Consider the following 25,658-nt stretch of genomic DNA (forward strand, 5'->3'; position numbering starts at 1 on the left):
CAAAGCAAAGAGTTGCTCGCTAAGAAAGGTACAAAAAAACAAAGCAGACAAACTTAGAGGCTTTCTGAGCCCTCCCCATGGCCTGTCATACATGGATAACAGACTGTGTTTGGCTGGGTGGCGAATAATTTGTGTAGGCCAAGTCTAGAATGAAAGAATCCAAAAACTGGTGCACCAGTTGCGGCCCTACCTGGACCGGGAGGCACTCCAAATGATCCCTTATGCCCTTGTCACCTCAAGGTACACCCACATTACACCTATCCTCCATGAGCTGCACTGGTTACCGATTGGTCTCCAGATATGCTTCAAGGTGCTAGTCGTCACTTATAAAGCCCTTCATGGTATTGGACCTGGGTACTTGAGAGACCACCTGCTGCCAATTACCTCCCAAAGACCCATTAGATCACACAGGGCTGGCCGCCTCCGGGTTCCGTCTAGCAGCCAATGCCATCTGGCTACTACCCGGGGGAGGGCCTTCTCTGTGGCAGCTCTGGCCCTTTGGAACGATCTCCCCATGGAGATTCGGACCTTCACCTCTCTCCAGGCCTTCCGAAAAGCCGTTAAAACCTGGCTGTGTCGGCAGGCCTGGGGTTGATGAGTTCCCTTCCCCCCTCGATTTGTGTGTCTGTTGGTTATTTTTAAATGCTTGTATTTGTAGTTTTTGTGTTTCCCTTCCCCCCTTGGGTTTGTGCGCTGCCCTCAGTCCCGCTGGGAATAGGGCGGCATATAAATAAAACGAAACCTAAACCTAAACCTAAGGCTGAACTACTGTAACACGCTCTACATGGGGCTGCCCTTGAAAAGTGTTCGGAGACTACAATTGGTCCAGAATGCAGCCGCGCGAGCGATACTGGGTGTACCTAGGTACACCCATGTTACACCTATCCTCCATGAGTTGCACTGGCTCCCTATCAGTCTCCGAACACGCTTCAAGGTGCTGGTTATTACCTTTAAAGCCTTACATGGCCTAGGACCTGGATATCTCCGTGACCGCCTCCTGCAACATACCTCCCAGCGCCCAATAAGATCTCACAGGGCGGGCCTTCTCCGGGTACCGTCGACCACACAATGCCGTCTGGTGGCTCCTCAGGGAAGAGCCCTATCTGTAGCTACCCCGGCCCTTTGGAACGATCTACCCCCTGAGATCCAGACCCTCCCCACTCTCTCGGCCTTCCGAAAGTCTGTTAAGACTGTTCCGGCAGGCCTGGGGCTGTTGATCTAAATTGATCTTCAGCCCCATTAAAATCGAGTGTATGTTGTGTCTCTTTTAATCTGTTTCTGTCTTGTATTTTAAATTCTTTTAAATATTTTTAAACTGTTTTTTTGTGTGAGCCGCCCGGAGTCCTCCGGGATTGGGCGGCATACAAATCTATTAAAATTGAAATTGAAATTGAAAAACCCAGTAGATAAATAGACAATTTAAAAAATAAAAATAAAGGTTCCCCTTGCACATATGTGCTAGTCGTTTCTGACTCTAGGGGGTGGTGCTCAACTCCATTTCAAAGCTGAAGAGCCAGCGCTGTCCAAAGACGTCTCCATGGTCATGTGGCCGGCATGACTAAACAGCGAAGGGGCACGGAATACTGTTATCTTCCCACCAAAGTGGTTCCTATTTTTCTTCTTGCATTTTTACATGCTTTCGAACTGCAGAAGCTGGGACAAGTAACGGGAGCTCACTCCGTTACGCAGCACTAGGGATTCGAACTGCCGAACTGCTGACCTTTCTGATTGACAAGCATGCAATTCTTCTTTAAGTCGAACCTTTCTTTTTGCACTACTAAACCAGGGTTGTCAAACGCCTGGTCTGCGGGCTGGATGCATCACGCGCTGGCCACATCCACGCTTGTTTTAGTGAAGGAGGGGGGAAGTTCTGATACATCACATGATGCTGCCATGACGACAAAAATTTGACACCCCTGTACTAAACCATCCAAAATCAAATTGTCACATAAAACCAGCACAAGCAGTAAGAATACGCCCTGCAGACTCGATTTTGATATATGTACTGCTTGGATTGCAAAATGAATGTTGCGACCAGCTGAATAACCCTGTTGTAACCTTTATTCTCTGATTTTGCCCAGGATAATAGGTATTTCCAGTGGTGGGATTCAGCCGGTTCGCACCTATTCGGGAGAACCGGTTGGTAACTTTCTAAGCAGTTCGGAGAACCAGTTTTTTGGAAGAAATCTTTTGTTTTTTTCCCACTTTACAGGGCTAATCCTGTAAGGAAGGCAGGAAGGAAACATTCTGGTGTTGTTTCTAGCCTCATCTTTATTGACCTGCTTACAGAAACTGCCTCTCCGGTTAACCCTTGTTATCATTGTAACAACTAAGGCGAAGCGCCCATCGACCTGAGTGACATTGACTTGGCCACGCCCACATGATCACATGACCACCGAGCACCGCCTACCCAGCTGGACATTAGGGCAGAGAACTGGTTGGTAAATTATTTGAATCCCACCACTGGGTATTTCCCAAATAAAAATATGCCCAGTGACAATTATTTTTCCTGTCATGTCATTGTTACATTATCTTCCTCTTGTCCTCAGTCCATACATGAAGTAGCTTAAAAATATCCTTGGTTGTTCTAGTCTGAAAACAGCAATTTTTCTCCTTCACGCATTCAATGAGCCCAGGTATTTTTTGTTGTGGGCAAACCGATACTATATGTTCCACCCACCAATGTTGCATTCAAATGACCCTTAGTGATTGGGATCAGCCTGGCACCTATTAGCCACTTTGGGCTGGTACATTTATGCCCCCTCCCTTCCTTTCAATCATGGACTGAAAGGAAGTCTTCTAGTCCCACCCCCAGCCCAAGCCAGGAGTCTTTACACCATCCCAGATAAGTGGTTGAAAGCTGCTTTTCTTGAAAGCCTCTAGCAATGGAGCACCAACAATTCTGGGAGGCAAGCTGATCCATTGCTCTCACTGTCAGGAAAGTCTTCCTTATTCCAGGTTAGCTTTTCCTCTGATGGACCCATTGCTACTTATCCAGCCCTCAGGTGCTATGGAGAATACATGGACAACTTCTTCCCTGCAGCAGCCCTAACTTGGGAACAAGGAGAGCAGCAGAGAGGTTCGTTCTCATATTTACCGGGTATCTGAGTTGATCCGTAGCTCAGAGACCTTTTTCAGCCCAGTTTGAGTTTGAGTTTCATTTTATTTATATGCCGCCCTATTCCTGGGGGGACTCAGGGCGGTGCACAAACCCAAGGAGGGGAAGGGAAAGACACAAAAAACTACAAAAGTACAGGGCATTTAAAAACAACCAACAGCCACACGATTCGAGAGGGGAAGGGAACTCATCGACCCCAGGCCTGCCGACACAGCCAGGTTTTAACGGCTTTTCGGAAGGCCTGGAGAGAGGTGAGGGTCCGAATCTCTGCGGGGAGTTTGTTCCAAAGGGGACGACAGCACTACCAGTGGTGGTGATAAACGTTATGAGGTGAAGCAGGTGAAAGCAAGACAGGTGTATCAATTACCCCTCCTGGTGTGCCTGTCAGCTGTGGTTTGAGCATAGGTTTACTGTTCTTCCAGAAGTATATTAAATTTTTCACAACACTCGGGTGGGGGAAAATCTGTTGTTACTGGGGTGAGGGGGAAGGTACGGCAAAGTGGGATTCTTTTACTTCATTTTGCAATCCTCGCAGCTGTTTGAGGGACTTTTAACTGTCCTCAGTGAGTAAAGAGTCAGTTCTTCCACCATCCCTCCCTGCCCTGGGAACCTGGGCTTCGGCTGCCAAAATAGGGAGATGTGGCAAGAGAAATGGGATACCTAATGAAACAAGTTTAAGTTTAATAAACTTATATGCCGCTCAATCCTGAAGGACTCCGGGCGGCTTACATAAAAGACAATTTAAAAAATATTAAAAAGTTTAAAAAATAAGGAAAAACAAAGCAGGTTAAAACACAACACACTCAACCGTAGTGGGGCTGGACCTCATTCAAGAGGTCAACAGCCCCAGGCCTGCTGGAAAAGCCAGGTCTTAATAGACTTTTTGAAGGCCGCGAGAGTGGGGAGGGTCCGGATCTCTGGGGGTAGATCGTTCCATAGGGCCGGAGCAGCTACAGAGAAGGTTCAAACAGTTTTTGAAACCCATCACTGGAACCTGGGGAGGGTAAAAACTCCCCCCCCCCCAGCCGTGGTGCAGGAGGCTGAGTAGACCACACCCCAATTACCATGCCCCCCTAGCAACTGGGCAGAGAATTGGTTTGTAAAAAATTTCAATCCCATCCTTAAGGTAAGTTCAAATCCCACCTTAGTCATGAAAGGAAGCTGGATGACTTTGGGTAAGTCACTCTTTCTCAGCCCAATTCACCTCACAGGGTTGTTGATAAGGGAGAAACAGAAAGAGGAAGGTGTGTTCGACATGTTTGCTTCTTGGAATTATTTGTAAAAATAATGAAGGCAGAATACAAATCAATAAGTAACATTGCCAGCATGAATTGGTAATAAGGGCAGTAAATGCTAATCCTGTGTAGATTTCTGATGAGTGGAGAACTTCCAAATTCTGCCTTTGGAAAAAAGCCTTATAGGAGTGTCTCAACACACATTTGAAACATACATATACAGCAAATTTATTCCAAGTGATAAAAATACTTACTTTTTCCAGAAGTATAATAAATGTGGGAAGATGGAAATTATAGCACCATGATAAAGAGTCCTGTTCAGCACACCTTCAGCAATTAAATTCCGAAGTTGAAAACACTGTGCATCTGTGAGATTGACCTGATCATGGAAGATATCATAACTAAATAAATAAAATATATTTTCAAATGAAATGTCATAAAAATGGGTAATTATGTCAGCCCATCATCAAAACAGAAACAGGAAAAGTAATGAGGCTGTCCCCCAATCGCTGAGATAATGCCTTCAAATCAAATATTGGAACCAGAGGTAGTATTCAGTAAGTTCTGACCAGTTACGGAGAACAGGTAGTGGAAATTTTGAGTAGTTCGGAGAACCGGTAAATACCACCTCTGACTGGCCCCGCCCCTATATATTCTCTGCCTCCAGAGTCCCAGCTGATCGGGAGGAAATGGGGATTTTGCAATAATCTTCCCCTGGAATGGGGAGGGAATGGAGATTTTACAGTATCTTTCCCCTGCCAGGCTCACCTAGCCATGCCACGCCCACCAAGCCATGCCCACAGAACCGGTAGTAATTTTTGTTTGAATCCCACCACTGATTGGAAGGCAAAGCTAACTTTGGAGAAGTGCTTACACTTGGCATACTGTGTAGAATATGAACCTCCTTCACAAAATGTCTTGCAGGTGTGCATGAATATCACACTTTAGGCACATTTTTGACCTAAGGATGTTTAACCCCTCTTTACTAAGATCAGTGTAGTATTCAATGTGACCTCATTCTAAAAGGCTAATTTCTCAGGAAAATGTTCTAGGTCATAGATTATAGTCTAGCTCAGGGATAGTCAACCTTTTTATACCTACCGCCCACTTTTGTATCTCTGTTAGTAGTAAAATTTTCTAACCGCCCACCGGTTCCACAGTCATGGTGATTTATAAAGTAGGGAAGTAACTTTAGTTTATAAAATTTATAAAGCAGAGTTACAGCAAACCCTCACCGCCCACCATGAAAGCTGGAACGCCCACTAGTGGGTGGTAGGGACCAGGTTGACTACCACTGATCTACTCTATCTATCTATCTATCTATCTATCTATCTATCTATCTATCTATCTATCTATCTATCATCTATCTATCCATCCATCCATCCATCCATCCATCCATCCATCCATCCATCCATCCATCCATCCATCCATCTATCTATCTATCTATCTATCTATCTATCTATCTACTCTCACTTTCTCTCTATCATCTTTCTCTCTTATCTATCTATCTATCTATCTATCTATCTATCTATCTATCTATCTATCTATCTATCTATCTATCTACTCTCACTTTCTGTCTATCATCTTTCTCTCCTATCTATCTATCTATCTATCTATCTATCTATCTATCTATCTATCTATCTATCTATCCATCCATCCATCCATCCATCCATCCATCCATCCATCCATCCATCCATCCATCCATCCATCTATCTATCTATCTATCTATCTATCTATCTATCTATCTATCTATCGTAGGGGTAGTCAACCTTTTCATACCTACCGCCCACTTTTGTATCTCTGTTATAGTAAAATTTTCTGACCGCCCACCGGTTCCACAGTAATGGTGATTTGTAAAGTGGGGAAGTAACTTTACTTTATAAAATTTATAAAGCAGAGTTACAGTAAACCCCTACTGCCCACCATGAAAGCTGGAACGCCCACTAGTGGGCGGTAGGGACCAGGTTGACTACCACTGGTCTAACTGCTAAAGACCTAAGACCCAATGAATCACATTCATCATTTGTACCTAATTGTTTTCAAATTCTGTTACATATTGTTCTATACCTGGTAACGTTCTGTCCCTATTGAGTCTCACCCTTAATTGTACATATTAAAACCATGAGAAGTAAGTCCTTCTGTAGTCGATTGTTCTCTTGTATTCATTTTGAGTTTTCTATTTTCCTGAATTAAAGTAAAGGTAAAGGTTCTTCTCGCACAGATGTGCTAGTCAATCCCAATTCTAGGGAGCAGTGCTCATCTCTGTTTCAAAGCTGAAGAGCCAACGCTGTCCAAAGACGTCTCCGTGGTCATGTGGTCGGCATGACTAAACACTGAAGGTGCACGGAATGCTGTTATCTTCCCACCAAAATGGTTCCTATTTTTCTATTTGCATTTTTACGTGCTTTCGAACTGCTAGGTTGGCAGAAGCTGGGACAAGTAACAGGAGCTCATTCCGTTACACGGGACTAGGGATTCGAACCGCCGAACTGCTGACCTTTCTGATCAACAAGTTCAGCTTTTTAGCCACTGAGCCACCACATCCCTTAAAGGTAAAGTTTCCCCTGTCCACTTATGTCCAACTGTGGGGGGTGGTGCTCATCTCTGTTTCTTAACTGCACTATTGTCCAAAGACATTTTTCAGTTGTCATGTGGCCAACATGACAATACGCCAAGGCACACAAAGTGCTTTTTACCTTCCCATCTGTGGTATTCTTTTTGCATTTCGGAGGTATTTAGCAGGTTCCAGAGGTGGGTTCCTACCAGTTCGCACCTATTCGGTAGAACCGGTTCGTCAAATCTACCGAACCGGTTAGAAGAGGTTCCACCAGTGGACCCGGAAAGCAGGCCACACCTACAGAAGAGGTTCCACCACTGGTCCTTGGATATGATTATTCTACACTATCATGCTCATATTCTTATGTGGGAGTGGCTTGCCGCCCATGTGACCGGATGGGAGTGGCATGCCGCCCATGTGACCGGATATGAAGATGCCAATGACACTTGTCAGAACCACCTTAAATTACCTCACACACAGCACTGGCATGCATAAGAATATGATGTAAACGTGTTTTTTAAAAGGCATCTTTGGTTTGCGTTAAAACAACTTCAACACACGCAATGTTCTGATTGCACCACAAACGCAGTAGTCATCCTTACCTTTCACAGAGGCACTGAGTTTTATAAATATGAGCATGATAGTGTAGAATAAGAAACACAATCAATCCCATTACCTTGGAAAAGTTGTTTTCAGATCTCTTACCCTAAGTTTAGGTGGGATATCTGAGTTGAGAAATAGTTTGGTGATGGTGGTTACTTTGTTCTTCAAGAAGGCAATATCCCTCTCTGTATAGAACCCAAGAGAAGCCAGCATGACCACAGTGTCAGATAGGTGAAGAAACCTGTGGTAGTAATAAATAGAAAAAAAGGAGAGACAGGTGAGATGGGAAATACAAAAGCCCTCCTCCCTTGATGTAACAGAAATTGGAGGCAAGACCACATCACAGTTGATATCATCTGCACCTGGATTGGCAATGCAGCAAATAACAGGCCAAATTTGGGGTCAAGTGGATATTTCTTCCTGTGGCCCATTCCCATGCTAAAAGCTGTCGTGTTAATTCAGTATCGGCCTGATAAAAGTCTCTGTGTGTCACAGATTGCTGTGGTGAACTAAATAAGATGATGCCTCCCATGTTGGAAAACTTATTGGCCAATTATCCAGTCCAAACAAGCAGAGGTGGGTTCCTACCAGTTCGTACCTATATGGTAGAACCGGTTCATCAAACCAACTGAACCGGTTAGAAGAGGTTCCACCAGTGGACCCGGAAAGCAGGCCACACCTACAGAAGAGGTTCCAAATTTTTTTGAAACCCACCACTGGTCCTTGGATATGATTATTCTACACTATCATGCTCCTATTTATAAAACTCAGGGCCTCTGTGAAAGGTAAGGATGACTACTGTGTTTGTGGTGCAATCAGAACATTGCGTGTGTTGAAGTTGTTTTAACGCAAACCAAAGATGCCTTTTAAAAAACAGGTTTACATCCTATTCTTATGCATGCCAGTGCTGTGTGTGAGGTAATTAAAGGTGGTTCTGACAAGTGTCGTCGGCATCTTCATATCCGGTCACATGGGCGGCAAGCCACTCCCATCCGGTCACATGGGCGGCAAGCCACTCCCACAAAGGAGTCCACACCCACCGAGTAGGTTTGAACAATTTTTGAAACTCACCACTGGCAGGTTCTGACCAGTTCTGGAGAACCGGTAGCAGACATTTTGAGTAGTTTGGAGAACAGGTAAATACCACCTCTGGCTGGCCCTGCCCCATCTATTCTCTGCCTCCCGAGTCCCAGCTGATCGGGAGGAAATGGGGATTTTGCAGTAACCTTCCCCTGCCAAACCCACCAAGCCACACCCACAGAACTGGTCAAAAAAAAAAATTTGAATCCTACCACTGCTGCATTTGCATACTTTCAAACTGGTAAGTGGGCATTAGCTGAGGTAAATAACAGGCAAGCCACTCCCATCTGGTCACATGGGTAGCAAGCCACTCCCACAAAGGAGGCCACACCCACAGAGTAGGTTCAAACAATTTTTGAAACCCACCACTGCAAACAAGACATATCAGATATTCATCTAAGGCTTTACAACATGATGCTTGATGAGTGTGACCGAAGAATTGTACCAGACACAAAGAGTGGAGATAAATATTATTGACACCAGAATATAAGAAGCACGAATGATATAGCAAGTGATATTGCATGGGGTGACTTACCTCTCCATTTCTAGATAAAAATAGAGATCATTCACCAAGAAATTGACTGAGATGACGCGGCCACCAGGTAGCTTGCGCTTCATCTGTGGCACTTCAGAGTCTTCTGATTGTCCAGAAGATGGGCCGGAACGCCCGCTAACTCCACTCTGAATTGTGGGCTTTGTTTGAGGGGGACTCGGTATATCTGGAGAGAAAGAGAGGGAGCATTTTCCACAGAAATCCATACACGATGAGAGGTATAAAAATAATGCAGTTCAATGATGGCTTCACTATGGCTTTTGCTCTTACTCCAATGTTGGCTGGCAACTACCTGGAGGAGAGCCTTCTCGGTGGCTGCTCCGACCCTTTGGAACGAACTACCCATGGAGATACGTACCCTCACCACCCTCCAGACCTTCTGCGTAGCCCTTAAGTCCTGGCTGTCCCGACAGGCCTGGGGCTAAAGATTTCAACCCCACTCGAATAGTATGACTGTTGTGCTTTTTAATGATGTATTGTTTTATGTTTGTAACTTGTTTGTCCTCCCTCCCCCTGAATTGTGAGCCGCCCTGAGTCCCCTCAGGGAAAAGGGCGGCATACAAATAAAGTATCTATCTATCTATCTATCTATCTATCTATCTATCTATCTATCTATCTATCTATCTACTATTAGAATGTTTTTTTCCTAGCTTCCAGTTGCAGATGGTCTCCCTGTAAGGAGGGACAAACTCAACCAGTGTCCACTTGAGTGGAACCATTCCATGCTGTTTGGCTGAAGAGGTTTAGGTTAGAGCAGGGGTGGGTTTCAACCGGTCCGCGGTGGTCTGCGTGGACCGGTTGGGTGGTGAACCCGGAAGTAAGTAACTTCCGGAAACGGCGAAGGACCCACCCATCCGCCGGTCTTTGAAGGCTTCTGCACTTCCATGCAGGCGCATGGCACATACAGCGCCTGTGCAATTCTCCGCGAGCAGCTGGAGCATTGCGCAGGCGCTAAGATGCATGCGTGAACTGCGCAGGTGCATGAGGACACCACCGGCCCCGTTCCAACTGTACCGGTTGGAATGGGACGAGCAACCCACCACTGGGTTAGAGGAATGAAGGAGCAAGGAATTAAGTGTGTGTGTGTCAGTGGTGGGATACGACCAGTATGCCCCAGTACTATTCTGGTATGATGCTCCGGAGGGTCCACCGGCCTGCCTGCCCACACTCCTTACCGGTATTTGAGGTTTTGGGGGCTTCTGCGCATGGAGCATACAGCGCCTGCACGAGGCTCCACCGAGCAGCTGGAGCATCGACAAGGCATCATGGGCAGTAAGAATGCATGCATGCGCTGGTGGACGCCCAGCTCCATTGCACCATACTGGTTGCAATGGGATCTGGAACCCACCACTGGTGTGTGTTAAAAAACCCTCAAAACTGGCTGTGACCAGGGGGGTCTTTGCCCAGGTTCACCTGGTGCATCAATTGCGACCCTACCTGGACCGGGAGGCACTTCAGATAGTCACTCACGCCCTCATCACCTCAAGACTAGATTACTGTAACATGCTCTACATGGGACTGCCCTTGAAAAGTGTTCGAAGACTTCAGTTAGTCCAGAATGCAGCCGCGCGAGCGATTGTGGGTGTACCCAGGCACACCCACGTTACATCTATCCTCCGCGAGCTGCACTGGCTGCCCATTGGTCTCCGGACACGCTTCAAGGTGCTAGTCGTTACTTATAAAGCCCTGCATGGCATCGGACCTGGGTACCTGAGAGACCGCCTCCTGCCAATTACCTCCCAAAGACCGATTCGATCTCACAGGCTTGGCCTTCTCCGGGTTCCATCGGCCAGCCAATGTCGGCTGGCAACCCCCCGGGGGAGAGCCTTCTCTGTTGCTGCTCTGGCCCTCTGGAACGAGCTCCCCGTGGAGATCCGGACCCTTACTACCCTCCCGGCCTTCCGTAAAGCTACCAAGTCCTGGCTGTTCCGACAGGCCTGGGGGCTGTTGAAATATCCAGCCCCGCCTCAATTGTGAATGTTGTGCATTTTTAAATTCTTTGTATTGTCTTATTTATTTCCCTTTCCCTGTTTATTGTGAGCCGCCCGGAGTCCTTCGGGAGTGGGCGGCATACAAAACTAATAAACAACAAACAACTCTCAAACTTCATTTCATTCCTGGTAACCAAATTTTTGGATGCTGAATTCTTTTAAATCAGAACCAACTGATGCCTTTTCTCCATTTCCTGGTTTTAAAATAAACCATAAAAGATTCCTTCTGAAAAAAATAATCCACCAATGTGTGGAAATGGAGAGATTTAGGACTCACTTTCCTTGTCATTCTTCACCTCCTTGAGTAGAAAGTTCTCAAAGCGTTTGCGCTGGGCCACATAACTCATTGCCTTTCGAAACGTACAGACCCTCTTGATGAAGGCAGTAAGCATAGCCCAGCATCTTTTCTGGAAAAGAAACCATTGTTTTGCAATGCAATCTTACGTATGTTCACTTGATTAAATTCAACAGACCTTAGTCCCCCCCAAAAAGCATGCATAGGAGTGTAGCAATAAATGCTTAAAAACAAAAGGTGGCAAGAAGTGGTAGCCTAATAATTATATAAAGCCCTGGTGTTGCAGCCGATTGAGGTTTGTAATCTACTTACGAAAGACCAGGACTCGATACCACGAAGGTGAGAGAAAAAGGTTTATTTGATGCATCGAGTTCAGCGTGTTCACACACCAAAATCTGAACTGCCTGGGCTCTGCCCAGGATGCTACTTTTATGCCGTGTTCCACACTGTGCATTCTCAAGGCATTTCCATACACGAGACAAGCATGACATTTCAAAAAGGGGAAGTTCATTTTGGAATGTTACAGAGAAGTACATAGGAAAAATACAAAAAAGAGAAGTTCCTATAATGTCTTAAGCTGTCAGCAGTTTTTACCTCTGTTCTATCTCTCACCCACGCCTGGCTTCCTGTGCCCCTCTTTTACAGGGTCTTGCCACACTGTTCAGCCCTATTTTTAATACTTATGAGGAAGTTGGAGAGAAAGTTCACTCCAGCTAAAAGTCAACTTTGGAACTCCAGGGCACTAGAAGGAAAAGCCAAGCTAATATGAATTTATAAGGTCCATTTTAGTAAGACCACCTAACCTGGCCAGCCACTGGTGGGTTTACCTGTGCACCCCCTCCTGCGTCACTGGCGCTGGGGCCAATATTATACTTCCCTGCCTCTATAAAAAAATTAGATGAACCCACCAAAGCATGGTGTCGAATTTGTAGAATGAGCAAGCAGCAAGGACTAGACCAGACCTGACAACTTAACGAATTACACAAAGCTCCCATTGCAGACTTTTGTTTAAATAAAAACAAAACATGTCATGTATAGTGTCTATAGTGAGCAGCTGGAGCGTCGCAGAGGCTTGAGGAAGCGGTAAGACACATGTGCGTGCTGTGCACATCCATGTGGACGCCGCCGGGCCCGTTCAAACCGTACCGGTTAGAACGGGTTCCCGGAACCCACCACTGGAATGGAGATTTTACAGTATCCTTCCCCTGCCATGCCCACCAAGCCACGCCCACCAAACAATGCCCACCAAACAATACTACCACCACCAAAGCCAATGCGCACAGAACCAGTAGTTAAAAAAAAATTGAATCCCACCACTGCTCTGGACACAGCATCTCAGTTGATTAGAAAAATGTCAGGTCGGAATAAGATCATCTCTTTTATTCATCTGATTCTCCAAGACAAGCCAGAAATTCAGTATGGCAGACAAGCTTTGTTTATTGAATGCCCTCCATCCTGGCTTCCTCTGAACCTTCAAAGTTTAGGATAGCTTTTAAAATCAGAATCAAGGCAACCGAGTCAGCTGTTTATGAGTTTGTAATTTCAGATTGGGTCTGAATATAGGACAGAAGGATGTTAATATAAAACCCGCCTCTGTAACCCTCAGTCCCTATGGAAGGTATGAATCTAACAGCAATAGCAATAGCAGTAAGACTTATATACCGCTTCATAGGGCTTTCAGCCCTCTCTAAGCAGTTTACAGAGTCAGCATATCGCCCCCAACAATCCGGGTCCTCATTTCACCCACCTCGGAAGGATGGAAGGCTGAGTCAACCTTTGAGCCGGTGAGATTTGAACCGCCGAACTGCAGCTTAGCAGTCAGCTGAAGTGGCCTGCAATACTGCACTCTAACCACTGCGCCACCTTGGCTCGAATCTAACCCTTCCCCACCACTACTCTTTCAACCATCAATCACCTGCTTGCTTGTAAATTGAGAATCCTTTTTTGACTTCCAACCAGTTTGACCAAGGGCAACATCACTATCAGGATACAGGCCTTGGTACATATTAAACCTGACAGTAAAAAAAGGAAAACCATTTTGGTAAATTATTACTGCAACTTGAAAATGTTTATAAGAGAGACTTGAATGTAACAGACAAAGAATTCCTATATTCTTCCCCCGCGAAGTAATTTATATTCCAGATCTAAATTGATCACATGGTAAGCCACCTATGGGCAGATCCCACACAAAGAAGGTTTACCTCCAACTTTACTACACCCCAGAACAAAAATACAGCAGGTTCCCTCTGAGGAGTACCATCTCCTTGTTATTTGCGTTATGATAGCACTAGCAATAGCAGTTAGACTTACATACTGCTTCATAGGGCTTTCAGCCCTCTCTAAGAGGTTTACAGAGTCAGCATATTGCCCCCAACAACAATCCAGGGTCCTCATTTCACCCACCTCGGAAGGATGGAAGGCTGAGTCGGTTCCACCACAAAACCACGGACGACAAAATCGCGGTCGACGAAAGCGTGTATGTGACGTCATCACAGCGCGACGAAAAAGATCGAAAAATGTAAAAATAAAGCTAAAACCTTACCCTAACCCCCCCAAACCTAACCCTAAACCTAACCCTAAACCTAACCCTTAACCTAACCCTAAACCTAACCCTAAACCTAACCCTTAACGTAACGAAAAACCTAATGCTAACCCTTAACCTAACGCTAAACATAACGCTAACGCTCTAACCCTAACCCTAACCCTTAACCTAACCCTAACCCTAACCCTTAACCTAACCCTAACCCTAACCCTTAACCTAACCCTTACCTTTATGTGAATCGGCTTGCTGTAATTTAATTTTTATTTCAATTTTTCGATCTTTTTCGTCGCGTTGTGATGACGTCACATACGCAATTTCGTCGACCGCGCTTTTGTGGAACGCGCTTTTGACGGGTCACGGGCTGAGTCAACCTTGAGCTGGTGAGATTTGAACCGCCGAACTGCAGATCACAATCAGATGAAGTGGCCTGCAGTACTGCACGCTAACCACTGCGCCACCTCGGCTCAATGCCTCTGTGGCTTTCCATATCACCACACAGTCTTCTGACTATGGGATGGCCCAAAATGAACAACCCCCCCATGGCACTGGTTGTCCATTGCTCTTTACTCACCACTTCTCTTCCAAGTTCCTCAGGATTAATATTTGAGCAGTGGCCAAAATGGCAACAGAGACAGATGGTAACTTTGGAATCTCATGGATGACATATTCATCACACTGCAGCAGTTTTTCTGGATAAGACAAAGTACATATTAGACATCTTGGTGATTGTTTTGTCCCTAAGTGACTCTGGGTCACACTAGCAATAGCAGTTCGACTTATATACCGCTTCATAGGGCTTTCAGCCCTCTCTAAGCGGTTTACAGAGTCACCCCACAGTCTAGGACAGAAGGATGTTAATATAAAACCCGCCTCTGTAACCCTCAGTCCCTATGGAAGGTATGAATCTAACAGCAATAGCAATAGCAGTTAGACTTATATACCGCTTCATAGGGCTTTCAACCTTCTCTAAGCGGTTTACAGAGTCAGCATATCGCCCCCACAATCCGGGTCCTCATTTTACCCACCTCGGAAGGATGGAAGGCTGAGTCAACCTTTGAGCCGGTGAGATTTGAACCGCCGAACTGCAGTTAGCAGTCAGCTGAAGTGGCCTGCAGTACTGCACTCTAACCACTGCAGCACCTCGGTTCTTAGTGGTCATTATAGCATTGTATCTTTCACACAACTCTGAAAGAGCCACACTATTATTTTTTTTAGTCTTCTAAAGAAGCCTGAAGAAGAGTACGAAAGAACAGCAAAGAGGTGCTCTTGTGTAAGATCCTTTTGGGAGTATATTCCTAGTGTTGGGTAGGCAATATATATCTATATACAACAACAAATGGTCGTTGTTGCTTTAAATGAGTGGATGTACTTAACAGCTGTAATTAACTTTACAATAAGAAGGAGTCAAGAGGGCTCTCTCTTTCTGCTTGTCCTATGCTTGATGACTTGATGACTGGAATGTGAACTGCAACTGTAAGCTATTGTTTGTTCTTTGAATTGTGTTTGGATTAATATCTACTATCACTGCTTGTGAAGCAATTATCAGTAGTAAAGCTATTTGTTTTTACTAGCAGTGTCTGAAACTCTGTGTGTTTCTACTAGCAACATTCTTTCTCTCTAGCTGTACATTCCGCTGCACTACTTTCTGTCTCCCAACGGAGATACCCCTAACAGATCCAAAGCACTTCTTCCCATACTTTTTTGAAGATTCAAAGCCTCTCAGGTTGAAATCTCTTCTCAAATTGGGTTGAGCAAACCAGACTTGGAAACATTTACAAGCAGCCAAGATCAGGAGCTTTCTGCTGAGACTTTTAAAGGCAGTACTGCCCTTTTGAGTTTGAGTTTGAGTTTATTGAACACTTATAGGCCGCCCTTTTCCCTGAGGGGACTCAGGGCGGCTTACAATAATGAGGGAAGGGAGTGCAAGACGAGACATAAAAGAAAATGTGAGTAAAAAATAATTAACCATAAAAGCACAACATTCACTCAGCATTCGGGCGGGGAGAGAGTAAAGTCCTATCCCCAGGCCTGACGGGATAGCCAGATCTTGAGGGCCGTGCAGAAGGCCTGGACGGTGGTGAGGGTACGTATCTCCACGGGGAGATTGTTCCATAGCGTCGGAGCTGCAACTGAGAAGGCTCTCCTCCGCGTAGTTGCCAGTCGGCACTGACTGGTGGATGGAATTCGGAGGAGGCCTACCCTGTGCAATCTGATGGGACGCAGGGAGGTAATTGGCAGAAGGCGGTCTCTCAAATAGCCAGATCCACTACCTCTTTGTCTCACAGGGCACCACACAGAAGGCCCATCCAGACTAGTAAGGCATGGGCACAAGATGGGCAGAACAGAGGTGGGTTCCTACCAGTTCGCACCTATTCGGTAGAACCGGTTCGTCAAACCTACCGAACTGGTTAGAAGAGTTTCCACCAGTGGACCCGGAAAACAGGCCACCCCTACAGAAGAGGTTCCAAAAATTTTTGAAACCCACCACTGGTCCTTGGATATGATTATTCTGCACTATCATGCTCCTATTTATGAAACTCAGGGCCTCTGTGAAAGGTAAGGATGATTACTGCGTTTGTGGTGCAATCAGAACATTGCGTGTGTCGAAGTTGTTTTAACGCAAACCAAAGATGCCTTTTAAAAAACAAGTTTACATCCTCTTCTTATGCATGCCAGTGCTGTGTGTGAGGTAATTTAAGGTGGTTCTGACAAGTGTCGTCGGCATCTTCATATCCGGTCACATGGGTGGCAAGCCACTCCCATCCGGTCACATGGGTGGCAAGCCACTCCCACAAAGGAGGCCACACCCGCAGAGTAGGTTCGAACAATTTTTGAAACCCACCACTGGGACAGAAAGGTCTTGTGGCTGGCAGCAAGGAGGTAAACTTCAATAGTGAATCACCCCTGGGCCTATCTCTAGCCTTGTGAGGTAGAAGGAGGGACTTGCTTGTGGCATACCAGGTGGAATGGCGCTGAAGAAGTACGTTCGAACACACTTGTGGATCTGCATTTCCTGAATTCTGGGATCGTGCTCTCTTTTAATCTCGTCTACAGCCAGGCAGAATTGGAGCGGAGCTTCTGCATTGTGCAGCCTGAGGAAGTTCCTGAAGAACTCAAAATGGAGCGAGTTTTGCATCACTTCAGAGAGATTTCTAGGAAGGGAAGAGAGAGAGAGAGACGAGGACTGCTTTTCCATAAAGCTACAATCTCAGAGATGGCGATGGAATCCATTTAAAAGCCATTTAAAAACACATAACAGTAATATCAATAAAATATCCATGGTGCAGAAACATATTACATAGCAATAGCAATAGCAGTTAGCCTTATATACCGCTTCATAGGGCTTTCAGCCCTCTCTAAGTGGTTTACAGCGTCAGCAAATCGCCCCCACAGTCTGGGTCCTCATTTTACCCACCTCGGAAGGATGGAAGGCTGAGTCAACCTTGAGCCGGTGAGATTTGAACAGCCGAACTGCAGAACTGCAGTCAGCTGAAGTAGCCTGCAGTGCTGCATTTAACCACTGCGCCACCTTGGCTCCTGAGGTCTAGAAATTTGATTATAAACAAAAGAGGGTGTTTTTAAACAAAAGAGGATGTACTGTTCTACCAGGGGAAGAAAATAAATACTTCTCGGTGTATTAAGTATTAATTATGTAGTAATTGTTGTTGTGATATGATTATGATTTGATATGATGCCAATAATTATACAATTATAATGATGCAATTATCGACAAATCATATGGTAATAAAATTATACAATTATTGACAAATCATATCATAAGAAATATTACTATTTTATTAACACTGAATACACTTAATAAAAGAGCCGAGTGTATCCTTCTGGGTGGATGAGATAAATACCTGGGCTTTGCAATGGGTTTCCTCATCACAGCCTTTCTCAGGAAGGAGAAACTTGATTTGACCCATGGGAGACTCCTTTTTGGAACCACTGGCTGAACAAACACTTCTGTTAAAAAAAAAGGACATTTCCAGATAAAGTACAAGCTCTGCCTTATCTGATTTGAGGGATGGGCAAGATGCAGAGGTGGGTTCCTACCAGTTCGCACCTATTCAGTAGAACCAGTTCGTCAAATCTACCGAACCGGTTAGAAGAGGTTCCACCAGTGGACCCGGAAAGCAGGCCACACCTACAGAAGAGGTTCCAACACTTTTTGAACCCCACCACTGGTCCTTGGATATGATTATTCTACACTATCATGCTCATATTTATAAAACTCAGTGCCTCTGTGGAAGGTAAGGATGACTACTGCGTTTGTGGTCCAATCAGAACATTGCGTGTGTTGAAGTTGTTTTAACGCAAACCAAAGATGCCTTTTAAAAAACACGTTTACATCCTATTCTTATGCATGCCAGTGCTGTGTGTGAGGGAATTTAAGGTGGTTCTGACAAGTGTCGTCGGCATCTTCATATCCAGTCACATGGGCGGCAATCCACTCCCATCCGGTCACATGGGCGGCAATCCACTCCCACAAAGGAGGCCACACTCACAGAGTAGGTTCGAACAATTTTTGAAACCCACCACTGGAGGGAATGGGAAGTGAAGATAGCTGGCAAATACCCAAGCAGCATTTGATTGAGGAATTTCCCTTATCATCTAATAACAACTGGCAGGTTCTAAGTGGCTGTAATTTCTCCACTAGCTTCACCCGCTTAATTAGATTTTTCCTGTTCCTGCAGTATTTTGTATCATCAGACTATCTTACTTCATTTCACTGGTGAAATCATGAAATTTGGGCAACAAGAATCTGAAGTGCTGGTACTCTGAAGATATGATATCCTTGCAGAATCTCAAGACTGCTGCAGGGAATACAGGCAGTCCTCATTTAGCCTGACTTAGCAAGAGTTTCCAGTTCTGAAAATGATGAAAAGGTAACTATACAACCAATCATCATATTTAGAACTTTCACAGACCTGTAAAGGGGATGAAAGGCGAAGTAGGATAATAAACACAATCATGGTTTCACTTTGTGACTGCTTTGCTTAATGATCAAGCCGCTAGTCTCAATTGGGGTTGCTAAACAAGGAGTATCTGTACTTTAGATGCCTCCAGATGTTTTTTCTTTCCCCATTCTGAGATATTAGCAATAGCAATAGCAGTTAGACTTATATACCGCTTCGTAGGGCTTTCAGCCCTCTCTAAGCGGTTTACAGAGTCAGCATATCTCCCCCACAGTCTGGGTCCTCATTTCACCCACCTCGGAAGGATGGAAGGCTGAGTTAACCTTTGAGCCGGTGAGATTTGAACCGCTGAACTGCATATAACAGTCAGCTGAAGTGGCCTGCAGTACTGCACCCTAACCCCTGCGCCACCTCGGCTCTTAAGGTAGCAGAAAGCCACCAGTACACCCTAATCATCTCTATTCCATTTTCTTCCATATTGCTTGTGGACCAGATAAATCCCTCTTGATTCCAGTGCTCCAAGAACTTACTGCCTGATGGACATCTCTTGCAGAAGTCCCTGAAGTTCTTGCTAAGAAGCTCCACAGCTATCTTGGGATTCAGCCGCGCCAGCTCTTCAAATGGCATGCTGCCATAATCTGTTGTTATGCGCAAGGGGAGAAGCAGAAAGAACAAGCATAGCATTAGTGATTTTGAGCTACTCACTTGAGCTGGCTACTCAGGATTTGTTTTAAGTTATGGGGAAAGAAGTTACAACTCAAGATGTAACTCAACGCACCTTGAAATTGCAGGCGATTTTGTATCTGGAGTCACAAGAGGTTCAACACACACATTTTAGTCCCGCTTTAGTTCCATTCTTACAAACAGTTTGGCCCAGTAAGGAAGCAGACTCTAATTCAATCCACCTTACTTTGGTCTCTGAGCTGCCTAACGCTGTCCCAGTTCTAAATGAATCTCTGCAAACCTGATCTGCTTATACTACTGAGATCGCATAGATTAGGCCTCCTCCGAATTCCATCAGCCAGCCAGTGTAGACTGGCAACTACCTGGAGGAGAGCCTTCTCGGTGGCTGCTCCGACCCTCTGGAACGAACTCCCCGTGGAGATCCGGACCCTCACCACCCTCCAGACCTTCCGCGCCGCACTTAAAATCTGGCTATCCCGGCTGGCCTGGGGTTAAAGGCTCTAACCCCTACTCGAATTGTGTGACTGTTGAGTTCTTAAATGATGTAGTGCTTTTATGTTGTAAATTGTTTGTCCTTCCCCCCCCCCTTTTGAACTGTGAGCCGCCCTGAGTCCCCCCAGGGAAAAGGGCGGCATACAAATAAAGTGAAACTGAAACTGAGAACTGAGAACTGAGTGGAAATTTACCTCAGGACATCTAAATCTAAACCAGGTCAAACAAATTTATTTATTTATTTATTTATTTATTTATTTATTTATTTATTTATTTATTTATTTAATTAATTAACTTGTATGCCGCCCAATCTCGGAAGACTCAGGGCAGCTTACAAATAAAAAGGTGGGGATATAAAAATAAAAAGCAAACAATAAAAAATACAACAACAGTCATAACATAGGATGGGGCTGGATAATTCAACAGCCTCAGGCCTGCCGGAACAGCCAGGTCTTAGTTGCTTCTGGAAGGCCAGAAGGGTAGTAAAGGTCCGGATCTCAACGGGGAGATCGTTCCAGAGGGCCGGAGCAGGAACAGAGAAGGCCCTCCCCCGGGGGGTCGCCAGCCGACATTGGCCGGCAGATGGAATCCGGAGGAGGCCTAGTCTGTGCGATCTAATAGGTCTCAGGGAGGTAATTGGCAGGAGGCGGTCTCTCAGGTAGCCAGGTCCGATACCATGCAGGGCTTTAAAAGTAACGACTAGCACCTTGAAGCGTGTCCGGAGACCAATAGGAAGCCAGTGCAGCTTGCGGAGGATAGGTGTAATGTGGGTGTACCTAGGTGTACCCACAATCGCTCGCGTGGCTGCATTCTGGACTAGCTGAAGTCTTCGAACACTCTTCAAGGGCAGCCCCATGTAGAGCACTAAGAGACCCGTAGCAGTCGTGGTCTGTTTCACATAGCATTCTAAACCTGACTTCCCACAACCCTTCAGTCACAGATTACCCCATCCCATTGTAGCTTAACCAAGCATGCTGTGTATCAACAGATAAATGTGTTTCCATGTACCCCCAAATGTATTCTAAATTGCTAACCCTGCAAGGACTCGGATCTTGCTCTCCAATTACACACTGTGTTGCGGAGCCAACTCTGTCAATTTACCTATCTGTGATGCAGCAGGTTCCAATTCCACGAAAATAGAGCCTCCCGTGGCCAAGTCCTGAATGCCCAACAGTTGCCAGTGGTCTCGCGTCAGGAGATCAATGTCTCTCATCCCAGCTAAGGCCTGGCTCAGATGCAAGGATTCAGCGATCCTTTTGATCAGCCGCAGGTTCTCAGTTCTGTCATACGGCTCTTCTGCAGTTGGTTTCTTCTCCTTTCCACTCTACGGAAGAAAATATAAACGTATATACAGCTGGTTATTCAAGGGGGTGAATGTCGGGATACTACACACTGAGAGTTTGAGTTAGATCCATACAGAACTCTCCCCCCGCCTCAGACTCTGAGATTGGACTTCCAGATCTAGGCTGCAGAAGTCTCAGAAGATGGATAGGGTCTCCATGAAACTATATTTTTGATGTTTCCAAGTGATCATTGAAACTTTTTTCAGCCCAGATCTTGTAGGCCTATTCTGAGAGCCCTGGGGTATGGCAGCATGCTCGTTCTGAATCCTACCCTTTCCAATGTTCTACTTGCTTTCTATAGGCTTGCCAGTTTAAAAAAAAAATACTGGTTTTTGGTAATCAAAGTCAGTATAATCAGTAATCCAGGAGTGCGTGGAGAAACGGAAATATCTTTTCGCTAAAACTGACTGCCTTTTGCAAACAGAGCCTTGAAGGACTGCTTTTGAGTACAGCTTGGTTCTAATCAGTAGTGGGATTCACTTACCTTCCTGTTGTGGCCCAGCAGGAGCCGTTGGAGCTGCCACCAGACTCCGACAGTGAGGGGCCCTATGAGTTGGCTCTGGAGGATGTGGAGGACCCTGGACAGGGTTCTGACTCTGAGCAGGGCGCAGAGAGGCTGGTTGGCCACCAGGAGGCGCCTGAGCCTTGGACCAGTGGGGAGGAGACAAGGGAGAGTGAGCCAGAGGCTAGTAGTGAGTTGTTCCTGGATGCACGCCATTGAAGAGCTACTAGGCATCAGGAAAAATTACGCAATTACAGGAGGTGATTGTACTCAGCTGGTGGTCATTAGGCTCCTCTCCAGACTATAAAAAGCTACTTGTGCACACGGCCCTCTTTGCAGAAGTCAACGCAGGATTGAATGTTGGAGGACATTACTGTGAGCTTGGCAGGCTGGATTGCTGCCAAGCCTTATCTGTGTTTATTGCTGCCTGAGTTTGTCTGAGTTGCTGTCAAGGTCCTTATCTGTCTGTTATGCTTGGCTTTTAGTCACCAAGGTTTTGGTGTCTTGCTATTAAAGTACATTCCAGTTAAGCTTGTCTCGGCATTCGTTACTGGACAGAGGAGGGGTCAGAACCAGGTCCCTTACTCGTCCCACCTCGCACCTGAACTAAAGGTCTCCACAGCTCTCTCTTACCACATAATACAGGAACATCTTGTCATCATTCTGAAGAAACTCCTCATAGAGGGAGCTGAGTATCTAAAATGAACATAAGAACACCACCTGAGTACATGATTTTCTTTCAGTTTCACAATAATTATTTAATTAATGAGCAATGACTAGATACTGCTCCTTTCCTTACTGTTGAATATTGTTTTCTCCTCCTATTTTTTTTTTTTTTGGAGTTGGCGGAAAATTGCACTATTAGAAAATTTGATGCTTCCATTGCCAATCCTTATTTTGCCTCCATTCAGGTAAGAGCCTGGAAGATGATGATCATTTATTGGCTTAAAATACATTTCTTTACCAAAGGGACTGTCCCCACTAGTGTTGACTGACAATTTCCCCTTCCCTTGGAAACAGGCAATTGATCACAAGCTGGGCTCTTATGGGCTCTCACCGGTATTCTTAATGTCCCTAGGCTTTGAGCAAGCAAAGCAAGTAGTAATTAATAGAATGAGGGACATGGAGTTCCAAGAAGAACTAAATAGGTTGCCTCTCCACAGTGGGGACAGAATCAAACAGGGTGTGTGGGAATCGGCAAGATATCTAAATGACCTGATCTCCCCAAAACAAAGAATAGCTTTCTTCAGAGCCAGATTTAACGTTCGTCCTTCAGCACTCCTCCAGGGCAGGTATAAGAGAACACCTATAGCTGAACGAGTGTGTATATGTGGTAAAGGAGAAGTGGAAGATAATTCACATGTTCTATTACACTGCCAGCTATACAGCACTTGTAGGTCTGCATATATTCTCCCCTTATTAGAGAGATTGCCAGGGACGGCAGACAATTTTTATCTAGGCTTCCTCCTCCAGGACACTAACCCGGTTACCACGTATGCAGTGGCAAAGTTCTGTGCTGCTGCAATGTCCATAAGAAAAAAAATTGGCTACAGAAGTATAGTTATCATCTGGTACCAATTATCTGGACATACCTTTAACAATCTCCGGACCATTATGTTATTATCCACTTTTAATGTCAGTACTTTTTAATTATATTGTAATGTTATTATTTTTTAATATAGTGTAAAAACTAATGTGTATTGCTGGTCTTTGACCGTAATAAAGATTTTACTTACTTACTTATTTTGCCTCCTAACTTCCTTGCAAGCAATGCGTGAAAAAGCCTAGTGGATTTTATTTACCTTGGGTCTGCCTTTGGACAGTTTTGGAATAAGGGGGAATTCTGCAGAAAGTAAATGTTGCCGGAGCAACGTTTACAAATGTGCCAGACCACATTTGTGCCATGTTTAGTTACAAGTGGTGAAGCACCTTTTCTATCTGTGTGGCAAACTGTAGGTATTGTGTGTTATCATAGCCCCGGGAGCTAGCAAAGTTGCTGAAAGATTAGGCTGCTTTCCTTAGGAAAAGGATGGAGATGCTTACTGTACGATTACTGTAATACACTCTACATGGGGCTGCCCCTGAAGAGTGTTTGAAGACTACAGTTGGTCCAGAATGCAGCCGCGTGAGTGATACTAGCTGTACCTAGATATACCCATGTTACACCCATCCTCCGCGAGCTGCACTGGCTCCCCATTGGTCTCCAAACGCGCTTCAAGGTGCTAGTCATTACTTTTAAAGCCCTACATGGCTTAGGACCTGGCTACCTGAAAGACTGCCTCCTGCCACATACCTCCCAATGACCAATAAGATCTCACAGGTTGGGCCTCCTCCGGGTGCCGTCGGCCGGTCAATGCTGGCTGGCGGCCCCTCGGGGGAGGGCCTTCTCTGTAGCTGCGCCAGCCCTGTGGAACGATCTACCCGTAGAGATCCGGACCCTTAACACTCTCCCGGCCTTCCGAAAAGCCACCAAAACCTGGCTTTTCCGGTAGGCCTGGGGCTGTTGGTCAATGTCCAGCCCCACCTAAACAAAATGGATGGTGTGTAATTTTAATAATTGTATTTTTATTCTTAATTTTTTTAAAAAATGTTTTTTATCTTGTTTCTGTAAGCTGCCCGGAGTCCTACGGGATTGGGCGGCATACAAATTTTATTAAATTTCAAAAATTTCAAATGATGGTCTACCCACCTTACAGATTTCCTTCTGTGCTTTCAGGACCCATGGAATCACATGACCAGAAGGCAGGAGATTCTGCAAACTCTGGAGTGTTGTTAGTTTCAGAGGCAGATGCCAATTGTTGCTCTGTGTCAGATACAGCTCACAAATCCTTTCCCCCATCACGTGGCGCAGAAGGATGTTCCCTTCCCCAAGGGAGCACAACATCATGCGCAAGAAGTCCTCCAGGTCATGCCACAGGTCAAGGAGATGAACCTCTACTGCGTAGTTCCTCCGCAGCAAAAACTCCCTGAAGGGGCGTCCGGCGCATTTGTCAGCTGTGAGTACCCAAGGTAGGAAGTCTAAGCACGGGGGAGACTTGACGAGAGTCTTCAGAGCGAGCATGGAAGGGAACTGCACTACAGGAGTGGAGGAGGGCAATTTGTTGAAGGTGAACTTGTCAGGGAACTCATCTGAGACAGGGGAGGTGAAGAACTCGCTCGGACTGCTTCTGAAGTTCAACGATTCATCAAAAGACGTCACATCTTCAGAGTCCCACTTGAGTTCTTTGCGAGGAGGACTTGGGCTTGAGAAGCTCTTTCTGGAGAAGGTCAGCTTCTTGGGACTACCTTTATGAAATTTGAGCTTCTGGCTGCGGCCATCTTTCTTTTTCCCTTTGTAAGAAACGCTCCTGCCTCTCATCTGATCCCAAAGCTCCCTTTTGTTTTTCAAACTGAAGTAGGATTTTGTGTCCAAGCTGCTTCCTCGGATGCTCATCGGAGCCAGAGGTAATAACTTCTGCCTCTTCAGGCTAAGGTGGAGCGAGCGGTCCTGATACTGCTTGAGTAGATGGAGACATTTGGGCTCCTCCTCCATGTTTAATTTGCAATGGTTGAAGAAGTTGGGGAGCCAGTAGCTTTCAATCTTGAACAGGGCTACTTTCTGCATCTTGTGTAGGATTTCCCTTCGAGTGCGGACGTGTTGCCCGTGAAAGGGAATCTTTTTCAGAAGGGATTCTGGGAAGAGGGGAACAACCAAGAAAAAGAGGACTCAGAGATTTCCTTGTTTACCAAGGGAGGAAAAGAATC

At 45.5% G+C, this 25,658-nt stretch overlaps 1 protein-coding gene across 1 annotated transcript in view; it reads right to left on the minus strand.

Annotated features, from left to right (window-relative positions):
* RGSL1 (regulator of G protein signaling like 1) overlaps positions 1-25,658 on the minus strand; it is a 46,197-nt gene that overhangs the window by 8,040 nt on the left and 12,499 nt on the right. The window contains exons 7-18 of the mRNA XM_032226796.1: positions 24,604-25,586; positions 22,548-22,610; positions 21,171-21,393; positions 19,424-19,531; positions 17,835-17,940; positions 16,933-17,126; positions 14,546-14,663; positions 13,348-13,444; positions 11,415-11,544; positions 9,129-9,312; positions 7,616-7,754; positions 4,608-4,732 (exon numbers count right to left, since the gene is read on the minus strand). Of these exons, the coding sequence (XP_032082687.1) occupies positions 4,608-4,732; positions 7,616-7,754; positions 9,129-9,312; positions 11,415-11,544; positions 13,348-13,444; positions 14,546-14,663; positions 16,933-17,126; positions 17,835-17,940; positions 19,424-19,531; positions 21,171-21,393; positions 22,548-22,610; positions 24,604-25,586 (2,470 nt within the window). The remainder of the gene's footprint in view (positions 1-4,607; positions 4,733-7,615; positions 7,755-9,128; positions 9,313-11,414; positions 11,545-13,347; positions 13,445-14,545; positions 14,664-16,932; positions 17,127-17,834; positions 17,941-19,423; positions 19,532-21,170; positions 21,394-22,547; positions 22,611-24,603; positions 25,587-25,658) is intronic.

Source organism: Thamnophis elegans, chromosome 11 (assembly GCF_009769535.1).
Source record: "Thamnophis elegans isolate rThaEle1 chromosome 11, rThaEle1.pri, whole genome shotgun sequence".
Classification (NCBI taxonomy): domain Eukaryota; kingdom Metazoa; phylum Chordata; class Lepidosauria; order Squamata; family Colubridae; genus Thamnophis; species Thamnophis elegans.